This window comes from Bombina bombina, chromosome 6, assembly GCF_027579735.1.
Source record: "Bombina bombina isolate aBomBom1 chromosome 6, aBomBom1.pri, whole genome shotgun sequence".
Classification (NCBI taxonomy): domain Eukaryota; kingdom Metazoa; phylum Chordata; class Amphibia; order Anura; family Bombinatoridae; genus Bombina; species Bombina bombina.
In genome coordinates this window covers 466,901,561-466,921,584 of record NC_069504.1, presented here as the reverse complement: position 1 = coordinate 466,921,584, position 20,024 = coordinate 466,901,561, and the positions used below count along the sequence as shown (strand labels likewise).

Below are 20,024 nucleotides of genomic sequence, written 5' to 3'. Positions count from 1 at the left end.
GATTTTCGTCAATCTTCTTCCCTGTTTGTTGTCTTTTCTGGGAAGCGTAGGGGTCAGAAAGCTACGGCTACCTCTCTTTCTTTTTGGCTGAAGAGTATCATCCGTTTTGCATATGAGACTTCTGGACAGCAGCCTCCTGAACGAATTACGGCTCACTCCATGATGTGGATCAAATCCATGATGATGATCAAATGATGCTTCTGTTGAACAGATTTGCAAAGCTGCAACTTGGTCTTCTCTTCACACTTTTTCCAAATTTTACAAATTTGATACTTTTGCCTCTTCTGAGGCTGTTTTTGGGAGAAAAGTTCTTCAAGCAGTGGTGCCTTCTGTTTACGTTCCCTGTCTTGTCCCTCCCTTTCATCCATGTCCTATAGCTTTGGTATTGTATCCCATAAGTAAGGATGAAATCCGTGGACTCATTGTATCTTGTAAAAGAAAAAGGAAATTTTTGCTTACCTGATAAATTTTTCTTTTACGATACGATGAGTGCACGGCCCACCCTGTTTTTCTTTTATTTTTGTTAAACTTCAGTCACCTCTGCACCTTGGCTTTTCCTTTCTCTTCCTAACTTCGGTCGAATGACTGGAGTGGGAGGGAAGGGAGGAGCTATATATACAGCTGTGCTGTGGTGTCTTTGCCTCCTCCTTGTTAACCAGGAAGTGATATCCCATAAGTAATGATGAAATCCGTGGACTCATCGTATCGTAAAAGAAACACATTTATCAGGTAAGCATAAATTTCCTTTTTTGTATCTTGGAATCAGGGGTTAATATTATTGAACAGAAGGGTTTTTAATCATGTTTGTTATGTGATTCAGTCTGCTTATGTGTAGTGTTACCTGGGCTCTTGGCTTAGAACATAAAGGCCTTTGGATGTGACGCGACCTTATGATTGGGCGCACTTTTTTTGGACTGGACGTGTTTACGTTCTGGTCTTCTATTTCTGCATTCCTGACCGTGAGGCGACTGAAAAAATTGGAGTCTGCTTGTGTCTGGTTCTAGGAGGTGGTGAGTGCCCTAGCCTTTGTGGGTGTCAGGTGCCATTTAAGTTTTTTCTTAGTCCATATTATTTTATTCTCTATCTAGTTATAGAGGATTCTGATGCTGAGACTGTTCAAATTTTAGATTCAGATTCTTCGTCTTGTGAAGAATGCGACTTGGCCCTGTTGACACAGTCAATCAGTTATGTTCGATATGCCGTATTAGTGCGCCCTGTTCCTCTTGCTCGGGGAATCAGGGGTCTGCTGAGCCATCCACCTCTGGGGGTTCTGTCCTCCAAGAGGCGAGTTCCCTACCGCTCCCTACTACTACACATGCGGGTAACCCAGATTATGTTTTTCCCTCCTTACAGGGTGGCTTGTTCCTTACAGGGTGGCAGCTCGTTTTCACTTTCACATATTTTTGGCGATTATGCGTCTGCAAAGTCCAGACGTTTATTTGCATTTGTGCTTGTGCCCGATAGTCCCGGGTCTACCAGCCTTGGATGGGCCTATACAGTTCCCTGTGGGTGTAGCTGTCCCTGAGTGTTGTGCCTTTCGTTACAGAATAGCGCGTCTTTGCGTTTTACTCAGACACGTTTTTTAGTTATTAGAGGATCCTATCCTTAATGGATACGGGAATTTTCAGTCTTCTACTTCGAATGGCTCACCTCATTAGACATGAGGGGATGACGTAATTTCCAATTGTCTGATTACTGAGATATTTCCCAGTTCTTTTATTATTGGTTATTTGTAGAGCGCCAACAGATTCCGCAGCGCTAAAGGTCGGGGTTCCGTTTGGCTGGACCTGCGGGTATGCCTGCTTTCTTCCTGGGCATTAACCTACGGGTTGCCTTATATTTTCTTTTATCCGGTTAGGATGTTTTTTAATTTCAATTATGTGTTTCCTTCGGGAACTTCTGGGATCGATTCTCTCTGGTTGCTTCTTCGGAAGTTGGTTAAGGGACACGTTAGTCCTAGGTTGTCTGTTTTACCTTCCCCTTTGAGGGAGGATTTCACCAACTTGACAGTTATGACCCCGGCTGCGGCTGGTCCTGCTGGGATTTAGGTCTTCTGTCCTGTGGCTTATTCAGACACATGGCGCCAGTTTTGCCTGGCTGGTCTGGTGGGGTGCTGAGTGCTCATATTATTATTTGTGTGTTTTCTTGTTTTTCTTTACAAGTTCAGCTAAACACTCTAAAAGGAATGGCTGGGAGTATTGTGTCAGTCCTTATTCAGCATTTAATCTGGTGACCGGGGCAGTGGAGTTCCACTGCGTCACTCTCTTGGCTTCGATTTCCTCGGGGCCTAGAGTTTCCTTCCTCTCTTGGGAGGATTAGGGGCTTAGCGCTTCCTTACCGCTGTTTTGAGCGGTTTTGCCTTCTGAGGCTCTGGAATTGTCCTTGGACTTGTTCCTGCTGTGGTTCTCTTTTTGAGACCTTTCGGACTTCGTCCACTCCTCGGGTTCCTTCGGGGGACCTGGTTCCCTTCAGGAGTTGGTTCCTTTGTAGGGACATGGGCAGTGTGGTCTCCTTGAGCTCTGTTTCGGGATTCTCCCCGGAGCTGGGGGATGCTTGTTTCATCTTCTCCTCTGATTTTTTTGGGGGGTGATTTGGAGACTAGCCTTTGTTTGAGTGACTTTGTCCTCGAGGTATCCCCTTGTTCTTGGTCGTAGTGTGGCTACTGCGCCTAGGGCTCTAGTGACCTTGTTTCTGTCTTGCTTCCTTAGCTCCTTGGAGCGTTGGACTCTGGCAAGGGGTGGTCTCATCTTCAGGTCGGGACTTACTAGTTTTTCTCGTTGTCCATTTTAATTGGACATTGTATGGTATCTACCAGGGGTCTGGTTCTATTTCAGATGGGGGATTTCAGTTTCTGGGTTCTTGCTTATTTTGGGGCTCGGAGCTTGCCTCGCTCTGGTTCTCCAGTGGCTGAGGTTTTTCTCAGCATTTCCTTTGCGGATCACGTTTCGGGTTGTACCGGACTGTTAGGATCTAGAGCTGGTCCAGGGTTCCCCAGTTCCAGGAAACTTGGGAGGTGTCCTTTGGCTGGGCTAGTTGGAACTGGTTCAGTTGACCAGGTTTTCTGGGTACTGATGCCCCCTGGACTTGCCTTTCGCCTGGGTCGGTTTCCCTTGGTAGGCTTGCTAAAAGAGTGTGATGGCCTTGCTGCTCTGCAAGCAAAGGGGTTTGCTGAGGACCCACTGTAGCTTGGCGCCTTGATCTGTGTGCTAGCCAGTTCAATTCTTTGGGGGATTTCTTCCAGGTCAGGGTGTTGGAGAATTGTTTTCTCGGTTCAGCCTCTGGCTGTGTCCTGGGGGCAGGTGCTCTGTCCTTCCGGCCCATTTGCCGGCCTCCTTTGCGTTGGGGGGGTTTATACCCTTCTTAGGGCTTCTCCTGGCTTCAGGAGGTTAGGACAGACGGGTTAACCTATTTCGGAGAGAGGTCTCTCTGGTTTGTTCTGTCCATTTGGAGAGTTGCTGGCTCTGCCTTGAGTCTATGTTGGGCCTTTAGCTAGATCTCTAGGTCTACAGCCTTGTTGATGGTCTCCATGTGGTTTTACGGGTTGGCATCCGAACACTATTGTAATGGCTGTGACATTTTTTACGCCTGTTGTTGAGCCAGGGTTTTTTCTGGTTCCCTGGTTTCAGACCAGCCAATGCTTTTGCTGACACGGTGGGAGGTAGGTCCTGAGATCCGTTGTTCTCTCGGATCTTTGGGGCGCATTGGTCCTCGTTGAGGTTCTGGGCTCTCCTTTTTATTTTGAGACCTATGTGTAGGTCTGGCGTTTTTGATTGCCTAGAGTGTGCCTTCTGTAGTGGAGGTTTAGCACGTTACATTTTGGTTGCCGCTTCTAGTAAGCATTGCTTCTGTGTCATCCTGAGGATGGCTGCATGTTTTGACTCAGGTGTTTACCTTCATCTGGGTCTGCTACGTGTAATTTTGCCTGAATTCCTCAGGGTTCTGAGTTCGGATGATGTTTGGTCTCCGTTTTCAGTTGTTCCTAGGCGCTGGTTGACTTGCTGCTTGGCAAGTGAAGGTTTGAAACCAGCTACAGCTGTTTGCGCCCTGATCGAGTGCTAGCTAGCTGTTCCAATCCTTGCAGGATGTTGGGAGAACTTTTCTCTGTTCTTCTACAGGTTCGAAACCTTGTGGGTTCTATTTGGATTGGACGTTGCCTCCTCTTGTTGTCGGACTCATTTAGGTCTTGCGAGCTTGGTTGATGGGGGTTTTTCCCTTTATGGAGTTTGTGGTAACCTTTCGGTCCCCATTTGGTTCTTCCTTACCTTATTCCTTTGGAAGTTTTGGCAGGGGGTTCCCTTTGCTAGTAAAGGGTGTGTGGTGGGGGACCAACTGTTGGGCGACAGGGTCTCCCGGAGGACTGTTGGCTCAGTTGTGTCTGATGTTGCAGTCTCTAGCTAAGCTTCCGGGCTATCTGCTGGTCAGTGTCCTTGTGGCCTTTTTCCCTTTTTGTTTTCTCAGCTTCGGATGAAGCGGGGTTTTTTCTGTTGGGTAGTGGTTTCAGACCTGGTGCCCTTAGAGTGGGCCGCCTATGTACCCTCCCATTTTGGCATTCAGTGTCCTCTATAGCTTGGGTATTGTTTTCCCAAAAGTAATGAATGCAGCTGTGGACTCTTTCCATTTAGGAAAAAAACCATAAATTATGCTTACCTGATAATTCTCTTTTCTTCTGATGGAAAGAGTCCACAGCTCCCCACCCGTTTGTTTTTTTATGTGGAGCATCTTTGTTTTTATTCTTCTGGCACCTTTTCACCTGATATTTCTTCTTCTGTTCCTTGTTCCTCGGCAGAATGACTGGGGGATGAGGGAAGTGGAAGGAGTATTTAAGCCTTTAGCTGTGGTGTCTTTGTCTCCTCCTGGTGGCCAGGTTCTTAGTTCTCAAAAGAAATGAATGCAGCTGTGGACTCCATCGGAAGAAAAGAAAATGATCAGGTAAGCATAATTTATGTTTTTTCAAAAGCTCTTGTTTACATCTGCTAATACAATCTAGTCCCTTAATTGGAGTTTACAATGTGAATATATAATGCTCATTGTACCTATGTTTTTCTGCAGGTGTTGCAGTGATCAATAAACCAATAAGAGAAAACTCCAGACAAGAAGTGTTTAAGTGAAAAGAAAACTGAGCCTTAGGCAGATGAACACAGGACTGTATCTGCACAGCATTTGTAATCATTCAAACCTACCAGTACATAAGCTGTATTACTATAAAATATAAGTCTTTATTTCTGTCACAAAGGCATATCGATCAGGAAAAACAAATTTGTGCACTAAACGTTTCCTAGTGAAAACCTTTTCTCTACTGATGATTGTACTGTATTAGATTTGCTGCAACTGTGTATATTACTTATTGTAAGATATTTGTAATTTTGCTATATACTTGTGTTCTTTTAAATTATCAATTTATGTACTTGGTGATTTCTGATAAATAATGGCTTGCAATGTTTATTTGCCACAAATATTTATTAATTTATAACAAATGGAAAATTATTTTTATTTCATAATATATACATTTCTATGATTAAATATTGACAATATTTACTTGTCTCCTTTATACAAAGTTTGTATTTCTAAACTTAATGATTTCAAACTGTTTTATTTTATGAAAGATGCATTTCTACATCTAACATGGATATAATTTTTATAGGAGGTTTGTGGGTTTTTCTGTCATTATCTATAAAAAAATGAACTACAATCTTGTATGTGTTTTTATTAATTTTCTAAACAAAAATAAAACCTTTTTTTGGAAAACTGACATGTAATTTTTTTGTTAATTAAGATCAATAAACCAACAAAGTAGTATAGTTAACAGTTTTCAATGTGCAATTTAAAAAGTGTCCACCTATTTCTTCAAAGTATCCAACAACAGCAAAGGAGCAATCTATGTTGTTTAAAACTTCATCATTTAATGTGTTGTAAGGAAATAAAGTACATATTGTATACAACGAAACGCGTTTGACCTTATCAGCCTATACAGTGTGTACTTTATTTTCTTATGATACATTAAATTATGTTATTTACGTTTAAACTACCTGCATTGCTCCTTTATTGTGCGGACTGTTGAATACTTTTGTTTCTATGGCGAGCGATGGTGGAATGCTAATTTCCCACACCAGCTCTGCATCAGTAGCAGTATACCTTGCATTAACTGGATTACAGACGGATTGTGCAGCAGCGCAAAGAACGCTGCGTTGTTGTGATAATAATCATGTGAACCGGAGGTCTTGGAGCACTTACCTGGAGACTGTTTGCTCCTATTTCTTCAGCAGTAACACAACCTGAAATTTATTTAATATTTCTTAAATGAAAAAAGAATAACAGATATGATGAATGCCTATCACTTATATTTTCAAATTATTGGTTAATAATGAGGTGTCATTGCCCAAAATATGTTAAGACTGCTTGGCACCAGCAGCAAATTAAGTTTTTTTGTTGTTTTTTTTTTGTTAAACAATATCTTGCTCTTCATCACAGTAGTAGATCTGCTCATACCTATCTATTTACTTGTGTCGTCCATATATTTACAGTTGTATGAGTTTTGAAATTGTGCTTAAACTCTTTACAGCATATCTTGCACAGCAGAGTGCTTAGGGACTTCCCTAAGTGTCATCAATTGCATAAATAAAAAGAGAGACGTGCTCAACCTGGGAACGAACAATAGCATAATAGCTTGTTCTATGGCTAGTTACCACCCAAGAAGCAGCCTCTTTTTGCTCAACATGTGCCTTTCACAGAGAAGAACTTTCCTGAAGCATATTAGTCTGATCCTGACCTAACAGTACACTCCAGCCCCGAAATACCAGGTAATCCCTCTCTGAACAAGAGAAACCGCAAAACCCCAGACGTATGTTTCGGCTTAGTGCGGGCCTCATCAGTGAGGTGCAGCCATATCCCTCTAGGCACACTGAGCAACGAGTCCACGTCTTCTCTGTGAAAGGCACATGTTGAGCAAAAAGAGACTGTTTCTTGGGTGGTAACTAGCCATAGAACAAACTATTATGCTATTGTTCGTTCCCAGGTTGAGCGCTTCTCTCTTTTTATTTATACACATAGCAGAGCTTATCTTTTTTGTCAGTGACGCATAACACTGTGATTTTTTTTATCTTGCACAGCAGAGTGCTTATGGACATCCCTAAGTGTCATCAATTTCATAAATAAAAAGAGAGACGTGCTCAACCTGGGAACGCACAATAGCATAATAGCTTGTTCTATGGCTAGTTACCACCCAAGAAGCAGCCTCTTTTTGCTCAACATGTGCCTTTCACAGACAAGAACTTTCCTGAAGCATATTAGTCTGATCCTGACCTAACAGTACAGTCCAGCCCCGAAATACCAGGTAATCCCTCTCTGAACAAGAGAAACCGCAAAACCCCAGACGTATGTTTCGGCCTAGTGTGGGCCTCATCAGTGAGGTGCAGCCATATCCCTCTAGGCACACTGAGCAACGAGCCCACGTCTTCTCTGTGAAAGGCACATGTTGAGCAAAAAGAGGCTGCTTCTTGGGTGGTAACTAGCCATAGAACAAGCTATTAAGTTATTTTTCATTCCCAGGTTGAGCGCTTCTCTCTTTTTATTTATACACATAGCAGAGCTTATCTTTTTTGTCAGTGACGCATAACACTGTGATTTTTTTTTTTAACCTTTATTACTAGTTAACATAAAACAGTGAATTAACAATTTGTACCAGAAACAGACAAGCCAGTAAGAAGTTACACCACACATGCAGGCATAGTGACAATTCTGCTGGTCCTATATATGTAAAGAATCAAAAACACCTGGCTTTCCATTTACCCAATGTGAAAGTCATTTCTAACAAAGAAAAAAAAAACTAGAATATGTGTCACTGTGTGACAATTACCAAGCCATCCCTGAGAAGAGGGCTTTACAGAAATCTCTGCTTAGATGCTTCCTGGTATTTAATTTAGTACATTGAACGAAAGGTAAGTGTGTGAATGACACATATACTACTCCATTTGCAGGCTGAATGAAACATATAGGGCTAGATTACACGTGCAGTGCAAACGCCTCTTACGCTTCAATCCTTACCACGATCTAAGAGCGTGGTAAACTTCTGAAATTAAAGAGAGTCACTAAACACATCACAATGTGCACTTATACCCATAAACTATTAACCCCTCAACCTCCATACCCCACATCGCAAATTACCTAAATAAACAGTTAACCCCTAAACCACTATCCCCCACATCGCATTCCCTAAATAAACTGTTAACCCTAAACCTCCATCCCCCACATAGCAAATTACCTAAAAACATTATTAACCTCTAAACCACCATCCACCCACATAGCAAATTACCTAAACTGCCATCTACCCACAACACAAATTACCTAAATAAAATATTAACAGCTAAACCACCATCCCCCACATCGCAAAGTTATAAACCCCCAAACCTAACACCCCCTAATTTAACCCTAATAAAAAATACCCTTAAATTAACAAAAAAATCCTAACTACCTTAAAATTAAAACAACTTACCTGTAAAAATAAATAAAAACCTAATCTTACCTTTAAAAACAAACTACTATTTCCAAAAAGTAAAAAAATAACCATTTACAAAAAAATAAAAAAATAAAATTACCAAAAAAATATATATATATTCTAATACCCCTTAAAAAACAACCCCCAAAAAAACAAAACAAACCTTATCTAAAAATAAACTACCAATATCCATTAAAAGGGCCTTTTGTAGGGCATTGCCCTAAAGCGATCAGCTCTTTCTTGAAAAAAACACTAACCTCCTAACATTACTACCCCCCCAACCCTCCAAAATAAAATAAAAACCTAACAAAAATAATCAAAATTATCCATTGCCCCAAAAAGGGCATTTGGATGTGCATTGTTCTTAAAAGGGCATTCAGCTCTTTTGCTGCCCAAACCCCCTCCAAAAAAAAAAAAAACTAACTCTAACCCCAAATTTGGTACTCACCGATGATGATGGGCGGCACTCCATTTTTTATTTTTGGCAACAAAAGAGCTGAGTGCCCATCCAAATGCCCTTTTCAGAGCAATAGGTAATTTAGTTTTTTTTAGTTAGGTTTTTTATTTTGGGGTTTGTGGGGGTGTTGGGTTTGTATTGTTATAGGGTTAGTGGGGGAGGGTTCCACAGAAGAGCTGATTGCGTTAGGGCAATGCCCTACAAAAGGATTTTCTGTAATGTTAGTTTTTTTATTTTTTTTTGTTAATGGTAGGTTTTTTTATTTTTTGTAAATGGTAGGATTTTTTTTAAAGATAAGATTAGGTTTTTATTTAATTTTACAGGTACATTTTTTTTTTTTATTTTAAGGTCGTTAGGACTTTGTTTATTTAATTTAGGGGTATTTTAATTAGGTTTAAGTTAGGGGGTGTTAGGTTAGGGGGTTTAGATATTAGTTTAGAACTTTGCGATGTAGGAGGATGGAGGTTTAGGGGTTAACAGTTTAGGTAATTTGCGATGTGGGGGGATAGCGGTTTAGGGGTTAACAAAATATTTAGGTACTTTGCGATGGGTGGATGGCGGATTAGGCGTTATTAGGCTAGGTGCTTATGGTAGGGTGGTAGTTTTTTTTTTCTCCATTGACTTCTAAGGGGAAGGCGAAACTGCAAAGTCATTTGCGCGAGTAGCGTGTTAGCCTTTTTTTAAAAAAAAATTTCTCCATTGATTCCTATGGGGGGAAAACATGAACACGAAAACTCCGCTTAGGATTTTTGCATTTTTCTGGTTACCGCTAGCACAGAATACGTTTTTTTTTTTCAACTTGTAATACCAGCGGAACCCGAGAAGCACTTGCAATGTTTTCGCTAGCAAATTATTTTTTTTACTGCGGCACTTTTTATCTAGCCCATAGTTTTCAAAATACTTTACTTAAAAGTTTTCTTAATTCAGTTATTTTGCTGTCCAGTTTTTATGCAGTATTTCATTCTACCTGCAGAGGGAGCATTTTACCTGTCACACTGATTAATTGTGAAATGCTAGGATTTACCCGTGGAACAAATAAAGGGGACTTTCAGTCATGAAGTATAAAATACTTCATGCTGAAAGTTCCTTTCTGAAGCATTCGCTGCGCTGAGCACCTCAAGCAGCCCACGGCAGAACGCTATTTTGCTGTGAGGTGATCTTAGCCAATAGCTTACTAGCTACCCGGCATACTGCCAGCTGGCACGCACGGCTATGGAGGTGGAAACGTCATCTCACAGCAGTATAGCGTTCTGCCGTGGGCTGTCTGAGGAGCTCAGTGCGGTGAACGCTTCAGACAAATAAAGGAACTTTCAGCATGAATTATTTTATACTTCATGACTGAAAGTCCCTTTATTTGTTCCAATGGTAAATCCTAGCAATTCACAAAGTATTAGTATATACTGTACATTTGCGTAATCAATACATGAATAATAAAAAGACAATGCAATAACACTTAGAGGTAGATTTATCAAGCTGCGGCGGACAGGGGCGATATACGCACCCATGTCCGCTGCAGCTCGCCTCTAGCGGGCCGAATTCCCCTGGCGGAATTCAGCATTGCACATAAGCGCTAATTTGCACAGCCAGTCATGCGCGGGCAGGAGCTGTCAATCTCCCCGGTCGGACAATACTGGGGAGATTGAAATTCACCACCTAAGAGGTGTCGAAAGGCTAGGGGAGCAGTAGTATAATGACCGCTGCTTGTTAAATATAGCGTGCAGGTTCTCTTGTGAGAACCTGCAGTCGTAAGCAGGCGAAAGCCTGGCGAAGAGGTTGATAAATCGACCTCTTAGTCTGATCTTCGAATAGGTAGTACATTTTTTTCTGACAAATTTCAAAGTTATGTCTATTTCCACTCCCCCTGTATCATGTGACAGCCATCAGCCAATCACAAATGCATATACGTATAATCTGTGATTTCTTGCACATGCTCCGTAGGAGCTGGTGACTCAAAAAGTGTAAATATAAAAAGACTGCATATTTTGCATGCTGTATCTGAATAATGAAAGTTTAATGTCCCTTTACAAATATGGGACATGGAACACCTCCTATTTTAGTCTATTAAGAAAGAAAGAGGAGTACTAATACAAAGCATAGGCAAAATGCATATCAATACTATTAATAAACTCTAACACAGGGGTTTTCAGCCCTGTCCGCAGCCCTCCCTAACAGGCCAGATTTTTAGGATACCTGAACTGGAGCACAGTTGAAATAATCAGCTGATTAGTAAACATTCTGCTAGATTACGAGTCTTGCGTTAGGCTTAAAAAGCAGCGTTGGCCGGTCCCAACGCTGCTTTTTAACGCCCGCTGGTATTACAAGTCTTGCAGGTACAGGTGTACCGCTCACTTTTTTTCCACTTACATCAATTGCGTATCCTATATTTTCAATGGGACTTGCATAACGCCGGTATTACGAGTCTGACCAAAAGTGAGCGGTAGACCCTCTCCTGTCAAGTCTGGTACCGCATTTAAAAGTCAGTAGTTAAGAGTATTACACTACAACGCCGTAGCATAAAACTCTTAACTAAAGTGCTAAAAAGTACACTAACACCCATAAACTACCTATTAACCCCTAAACCGAGGCCCCCCCCCCCACATCGCAAACACTAAAATAAAAATTTTAACCCCTAATCTGCCGAACCGGACATTGCCGCCACTATAATAAATATATTAACCCCTAAACCGCTGCACTCCCGCCTCGCAAACACTAGTTAAATATTATTAACCCCTAATCTGCCGTCCCTAACATCGCCGACACCTACCTACATTTATTAACCCCCTAATCTGCCGCCCCCAACGTCGCTGCCACTATATTAACGTTATTAACCCCTAAATCTAAGTCTAACACTAACCCTAACCCCCCTTAACTTAAATATAATTTAAATAAATCTAAATAAAATAACTATCATTAACTACATTATTCCTATTTAAAACTAAATACTTACCTATAAAATAAACCCTAAGCTAGCTGCAATATAACTAATAGTTACATTGTAGCTAGCTTAGGGTTTCTTTTTATTTTACAGGCAATTTTGTATTTATTTTAACTAGGTAGAATAGTTATTAAATAGTTATTAACTATTTAATAACTACCTAGCTAAAATAAATACAAAAGTACCTGTAAAATAAAACCTAACCTAAGTTACAATTACACCTAACACTACACTATAATTAAATTAATTTCATAAATGAAATAAAATTATCTAAAGTACAAAAAAAACTAAATTACAGAAAATAATAAACAAATTACAAGAATTTTAAACTAATTACACCTAATCTAATCCCCCTAAAAAATAAAAAAGCCCCCCCCCAAATAAAAAAAGCCCTACACTAAATTACAAATAGCCCTTAAAAGGGCCTTTTGCGGGGCATTGCCCCAAAGTAACCAGCTCTTTTACCTGTAAAAAGAAAAGTACAAATCACCCCCTCCCCAACATTAAAACCCACCACCCACACAACCAACCCTACTCTAAAATCCACCCAATCCCCCCTTTAAAAAAAAAACCTAACACTAACCCCTTGAAGATCACCTTACCGGGAGCGGATCTCACCCAAACCGGGCCGAAGTCCTCAACGAACCCGGGAGAAGTCTTCATCCAAGCCGGGCGAAGTGGTCCTCCAGACGGGCAGAAGTCTTCATCCAGATGGCATCTTCTATCTTCATCCATCCGGTGTGGAGTGCGTCCATCTTCAAGACATCCGATGGGTCTTCTGGAATGAAGGTTCCTTTAAATGACGTCATCCAAGATGGCGTTCCTTCAATTCCGATTGGCTGATAGAATTCTATCAGCCAATTGGAATTAAGGTAGAAAAAAATCCTATTGGCTGATGCAATCAGCCAATAGGATTGAAGTTCAATCCTATTGGCTGATCCAATCAGCCAATAGTATTGAGTTTGCATTCTATTGGCTGTTCCAATCAGCCAATAAAATGCCAGCTCAATCCTATTGGCTGATGCAATCAGCCAATAGGATTGAAGTTCAATCCTATTGGCTGATCCAATCAGCCAATAGTATTGAGTTTGCATTCTATTGGCTGTTCCAATCAGCCAATAAAATGCCAGCTCAATCCTATTGGCTGATTGCAAGGCAAGGTTGTAGAACTAGGTTTCTGATGGATTGGAATGCTGCAAAGTTTTATATTGTTTCAAATTTAAAAAACACTGCAACAAAAGCCATGTGATGTTCCTTGCATCGGAATATAAATGGATTGGAATGCAGAGCTGTGTTTGTTAACATTTAAACTGAGCCAGTATGAGATTGCCAGCCATGTAAAATGAAATGTATACAGCCGACAGAGCTGCACAGGGAATAAAAAGCAGACATGGAAAAAGAGCATCCCTATTTTCTGTTGAGTCCATAGAATGCACACATCCCATTTTTCTCAAGGGAATTAGTGGGATAGTCCTCCCCCAAATATTTTTATTTCAGAATTATATTAGTTTAAAAAAAAAATATCTTGTTAGCACCCTACCCAAGTTCATCCATGACTCTATAGTGTTATCTGGAGAAGAAAAAAAAAAGTGTCATCCTGTCTCACAGTGTGACTGGACTAGACATTAGACAATAGAAACCATTTAAAGGAGGGCTACTAAACTGGTACATGGTTTAGGAAATACAACTTTCAAGGAAATACTTTATGACCTTTAATACTTATAGATTAAAGGATAAAAGAGAGGCGATAAATCTGCATTGCCTCACCAACAGCACCACTCCCTTAAATTGTAACTGGCCAGCACCAGCTGCTGAATCCCACCTGGAAACCTCCTGGTGTCCTGGTAGGCCAATCCTGCCTTGAGTGCAGGAAACGTGCCAATGGGGTTTCAACAGGTAGAACAACTTAAATTAAATATTTAAAAAAAGTGAAACCTTTTCAATGCAAAGAACCTAGCTAGTTTTCACAGTGCAAAGCCATATGAAAACACCACAAAGCAATGGGTTTTCTACTATACGGGAATGGCTCTGAATTTTATTTAATGGTGTAAGCGTGTGTATATACTTATTTGTGTGCTTTCACTTGCATGTATCAGTCTGTGTCCATGTGTGTACTGTATTTGTGTGTATGCATATGTATGTTAATGCATAGGTGTGTGTATGAGTGTGTGTGCCTGTCTGCATGTGTATATATGTGTGTGCGCATGCATAGGTGAGTGTGTTTGTGTGTGTGTATATATATATATATATATATATATATATATATGTGTGTGTGTGTGTGTGTCTATGTGCATGAGTATTGTGTGTGCATAGGTGAGTGTATGAGTGTTTGTGTGTATATATAGTATACATAAATATATGTGTGTGTATGTGTGCATGGCTGTGTATGAGTGTGTGTATGAATGTGTATTTGTGCTGTGTGTATGTGCTTGTGTGTGTATTTACTTGTGTACATGAGTCTGTGTATGAGTGTGTATTTGTGCTGTGTGTATGTGCTTGTGTGTGTATTTACTTGTGTACATGAGTCTGTGTATGAGTGTTTGTGTGTATATACAGTATACATATATATATATATATATATATATGTGTGTGTGTGTGTATGTGTGCATGGCTGTGTATGAATGTGTATTTGTGCTGTGTGTATGTTCTTGTGTGTGTATTTACTTGTGTACATGAGTCTGTGTATGAGTGTTTGTGTGTATATACAGTATACATATATATATATATGTGTGTGCATGGCTGTGTATGAGTGTGTGTATGAATGTGTATTTGTGCTGTGTGTATGTGCTTTTGTGTGTATTTACTTGTGTACATGAGTCTGTGTATGAGTGTGTGGATGTGTGCTTTAACTTGCATATATCAGTTTGTGTTGTGTGTATATATACATATGTGTGTGTGTGTGTGTGTATATATATATATATATATATATATATATATATATATATATATATATATATATATATATATATATTTGGGTGTATGCATCTGTATAAACATGTGTTTGTCTGTATGTTAGTATGCACTTGTGTGCGTGCCACAGTTATAAGTTATAAACAACTGGCATACATTGTGTGTATACACACAGCAACCCATGCATATATACAGTTATAACCACACATATCACCACCCACACCATGCTATTTTCTTTCTTATAGAAAGCATTTTAAACCCCCTTTATTGTTAGGAACAGTGAGCATGGGTTGGCTTATTTATAGTGTTCACCACCCTAGTATTTTAGAGTCAACTAAAAAAGAGCAACCTGACTACCGTGACATCACTGGCCTGATATACTCCCAAGTAATTAGCATGACATCAAGAACAGCCCAGGGAACTGTGCAGCTGAATTTCAGACCATGGTGTCATGCTCTTTGGAAGGGTGCTCCCTGACTTCTGGATGCAGTTCCTTAATGTAACCTCAGAAACCTCAAATATCCTGATTAGCCACTGACACATCAACAACCCAGGTAAGTGCACAAATGTAGCTATAAACAAATTAATCAACTAAGCTATGATTTATTGAGTTTGAACATAAATATAAAGACTTCTGTTTATTTTTAGACAGCATTTGTGCACAGATCAATTGCTGTGATTAACAGACTGTTGTAAATTACTAAATAAACTAAATAAATGAAACTTTCAAATGAGCTAAAGGTTTATATAACTTTACTGTGTGTTTAAATGTTTTACCTCCGCTTGACAAGCATATTTATATGGCACCACCTGTTCCTGAGTTTAAATGATGCACAGGCTGTCAAAAAGAGAAAATAACTCAGATCAGATTTCCAAGAGGGATTTTGACAGCATGTGCCATACACTGCTATTAATGTATGTTAGCATTACCATGCTGAAAATATAACAGAGAATGCTCATATAGTTCTTTGGGTATCTCCTAAACATCATTAAGTCAAATGAATCTTATTCAAGTAGTGAACACATTTGTCTGGATACATTTACATGGCATATGTTAGCCATATATTTCTCCAAGACAAAAAAGAAACTAAACATGTTAAAAAAAATTGATACAGTGGAACTAGCAAAACGAACTGCAACTGCTGCACTTCTAATGTAATTTATCATTAATAAAGGATTTAATAATGCAAAATAAATGAAGTCTAATCAATTATACTGTGATCCAGACACTAATTACATATAAGGAAGTCAGTTAAAGGGATATGAAACCCAAAAATTGCCTTTTGTGATTCAGAGAGCATCTAATTTATTTTTATTCTCAAATTTGCATTGTTCCCATGATTTTCTTTTTTGAAGTGATACCTAGGTAGGCATCCGGAGCACTACATGACAGGAAATAGTGCTGCAATCTAGTGCTCTTGCAAATGGAAAACATTCTTGTAAAACTGCTGCCATAAGCTCAGGAGCGGGCACGTGTCTGGAGCACTATATGACAGCAGTTTTACAAGAATGTTTGCCTGCTCTATCTGAATCATGACAGAAACATTTTGGATTTCATGTCAATTTAAACTTGGAAATTTGCATAAACTATTCCTAGAAGATGCAATATTTTTACTGCATGTAACCAAGTTATGTCTAAATAATGACATCATTAGCAGGGGGTGTCAATCAACCCGATTGTACACGATCGGGCGGATTGATGTCCGCAGCCTCAGAGCCTAAGACCGCTGCTTCATAACTGCTGTTTCCGGCAAGCCTGAAGGCTCACGTGGAAACGGGGCTCAGGCGCCATTCGGCCCTTGATAAATCAGCCCCAATATATTGACTGCTGGCAAGATCTGCACCACACTCATTATTTCAGGATGAACATTAAATTAAAAATTGACAATTTGCTGTTCGCTAAATGATGTGTTACTATTAAAAAGAAATCCTAATTATAGTGTATAATAATTTTATACAAGAGCACACTAGTATATGTTCCCCGTGATTGTTATTGTTGTTTCACCTAATGAAGAACATCTTTCTTTTGTTACACAATTGTTTCCACACATAAAAGTGTTATATCAAGGAACACATTGTTGATTTGTATTTATGGATTATTTTTTTTGGAGGCGGGGCATGAACTCACAGTTAGCATTTGGCTAGTTATGTTTGTCATTCAAAGCAAAGAAATATCAGTTATTTTGCCATTTACATCACTCATATGACAGTAAGGTTTTCCAATGCTTATAAATAATCTAAACAAACATTTGCTCTGCTGTATATGTCCTTGTCACCTGACAAACTGTTTTGTAGTGATGTTTTAGCTTGAAGAACCTGCATAAAAGATGTGTAAAGGTTTTTTAAAAAAATCTCTAAACGTTTCTTTTTCTCAAGTATCATTTGTAGTTTAGTTAAGTTGTTTCTGTCCATTTATATAAACGTCATGAAACCAAGTGTTCCTGCACTTCCGGTCACAGATTGACTACCTGATTAAAAAAGTAAAATCTTTCATTATTTGGTACAAAGTTAAAGCATTGCTTTTGACAATGACAGTCCCGGTCAAGTTGAGCGTTTCATGCCATATGCGTTTCGGGCCATCACTCCGTCCTTGTTCACTGGCATAGTCCAACACTCAGACCGGAACTTATTTATAGCCCCTAACATTGATTATTACAGCTGTCATTGTCTACATTTTAAAGCAGGGCCGGATTGGGACCTGGGCATTTTAAGGCAGAGCAGCCTACTCCCCACGTTTGTTATATAACAATACCCCAAAACTGACACGTATAACGTACTAGTTTGATTTACAAAAGACAGCACCCTTCTGTCACTGTATTTTGATTGCTATTAAATACTAAAAATTGAAATGTAATTAAAAAAACCCACAGAAGCTTTAGGAGTTCATATTTACATAAAGAATAACTGCTCATCGACATCCACAGGCACCCAATGCACACACAAAGTAACAGTGGCCCCTCTGTAGGAATGTCACAACTGACTGAGGGACCAGAAGATGTCACTACATATGTGGACCTAGTATACATTGAGACCCCAGTAGTTATGACCCTGCCCTAAAGGACAAAACACAGGTAAACCCAAAATTACAGTTGGCAGCCATTGTGAGGAGGATCATTTTAAAGTAATGCTTGGGACAGGGCACTTCCCTGGGCTATCTCACAGGAACAGGGTGAGGATTAGGACTGTCCACTATCTGCCTCACAGGCACAGAAAGGCAGTGAGAGGCAGGGCTGGCTCTGTATAATAAACAAATAATGCTGCTGACTGGGTAAATAAAGTAAAACTCCCAGTTCACAACTGGCTCCCGGACCACCGGGCAAATGCCCTGTATGCCCTATGGTCAGCCTGGGCCTTTTTTTAAAGGTATATACATATACACAAATAATATGCTTAAAAGCATTAAACATTTTTTCAAACTTTAAAGGGGAATGCATATACTTGGGTACATTGTTACTTACTAAACATTTTCTGCAAATAAACAATATATTTTTTGACATTCATTATTGAATTTAAACCAAAAGGATATTTAGTCTGTAATTTAAAGATCCAAAGAACCTCACATTGATCAAGTTGTCGTTGTCTATCACCTCTCCTTTAATGTCTAGGAACATAATCTATACCTTGTACGTTAAAAAAACTCAAGGGTTAGAATTGTGTTCTTGTCTGAAGTGTTTTGCTATAGGTGTACTGGAATCAGAATTTTCAAGTACTCTATCTCTAAGGGCACGTGTAGTGTGCCCTATATACTGCTTGCCACATCCCCTACATGTCAGTAAATATATGGCATGTGTTATGTTACATGTGATGTTAAATCTTATTTTATAATTGTCAAACCATTACTGCGAGTTATCTTCAAAAAGCCTAAATTAAAGGGTGAAATGCATTGAAAGGCACTAGTGGTCATAAGGGTGAATAACTTGAATTGTATGCTGCTATATGTGGTTATAAAGAGAGCATAAAGAAACATTTAACTACAAGTCTTCAGGAAAGTGTGACCCTGCGTACAGTGTACTCAAGGGCAGGGGCGAGGCACTCCTATGGATTAATTCATGAAGCCAATATGATCCTGGAAAGAATGGTGTAAATGCTGGTTAAGATTTCAGAGAAAAATAATGTTGGGTCACGTGACTAGTAACGGCCCCTGAGAGCCTGAATCACAATGTGCGAGAGGGGAGGGCACTGAAAATGTTTATGGTAAATGATCCCTAGTGTGAGACGTATCGCTGCTGGTGAAGCTGGGACACCAAGGGGGCAATTTATCAAGCTGAGCCGGACAGGGACGTACATACGCGCCCCTGTCCGCTGCAGCTCGACTCAGGCGGGGTGAATTCCCCTGGCAGAATTCAGCATTGCACACGAGCGCTATTTTGCGCTTGCGTGCAATCCCACCCCCTGCCCGTGCACAGACAATCACAAGCGGGCAGGAGCTGTCAATCTCCCCGGTCGGACTTGACCACGGAGAATGTATTTTGTAACTTTAGAGGTGGCGAAAGATTAGGGAAGCAGGGGTCTGATGACCGTTGTTTGTTAAATACGGTGTGCAGGTTCTCTTGTGAGAACCTGCAGCCGTAGTGGGTCAAATGGCTTCTGTTATACAGAGGTAAAAGCTCAGACCCTCTTTACTAAGGAAAACATACGACTGACACAAACTTGTAAGACGCTGCTATTGGCCATCAGCAACTTTGGTACTGCTATAAAGCTAATGTAACCATGAAAGGTACAAATATCTGGATTGAAAGTTTTTTTTTTTATAAATTCATTGGCACAAAGGGTTTTATAAGGTGGTTTTGGGAGACGTCCCATTGAATTATTTTATTTTTACGATTTTAATAATTTTTTTTAAAGATATTATCTATTCTTGGACATTGCAATGAATTGTTTATGTATTTAAAGGGACAGTCAACATAAAAAATGTTATTGTTTAAAAATTAGATAATCCCTTTATTACCCATTACCCAGCTTTGCACAACCAACATTGTTATATTAATACACTTTATAATATTTAAACCTCTAAATTTCTCTCTGTTTCTAAGCCGCTACAGACGGCCTCTTATTACATGCTTTTATATTAGCTTTTCACAACAAGAGACTGCTAATCCATGTGGGTCGTATAGATAACATTGTGCACCCTCCCGAGTTGTGCAAGAAACTGCACTAATTGGCTAAAATGCAAGTCAATAGATAAATAATAAATAGCCATGTGATCATGTCAAAAGAGGCTTAAAAACAAG

The 20,024-nt window shown here is 39.8% G+C and overlaps 2 protein-coding genes across 3 annotated transcripts in view; both read left to right on the top strand.

The window, feature by feature from the left end:
* KLHL3 (kelch like family member 3) overlaps positions 1–5,531 on the top strand; it is a 277,645-nt gene extending 272,114 nt beyond the window's left edge. The window contains exon 15 of the mRNA XM_053719291.1: positions 5,050–5,531. Coding sequence (XP_053575266.1) covers positions 5,050–5,108 — 59 coding nt within the window. The 3' untranslated portion in view covers positions 5,109–5,531. The remainder of the gene's footprint in view (positions 1–5,049) is intronic.
* A 9,635-nt stretch (positions 5,532–15,166) lies between these two features.
* MYOT (myotilin) overlaps positions 15,167–20,024 on the top strand; it is a 206,454-nt gene continuing 201,596 nt past the window's right edge. For both annotated transcript variants that reach the window (XM_053717252.1, XM_053717253.1), the window contains exon 1: positions 15,167–15,347. The gene's annotated coding sequence lies outside the window, so the exon portion shown is untranslated. The remainder of the gene's footprint in view (positions 15,348–20,024) is intronic.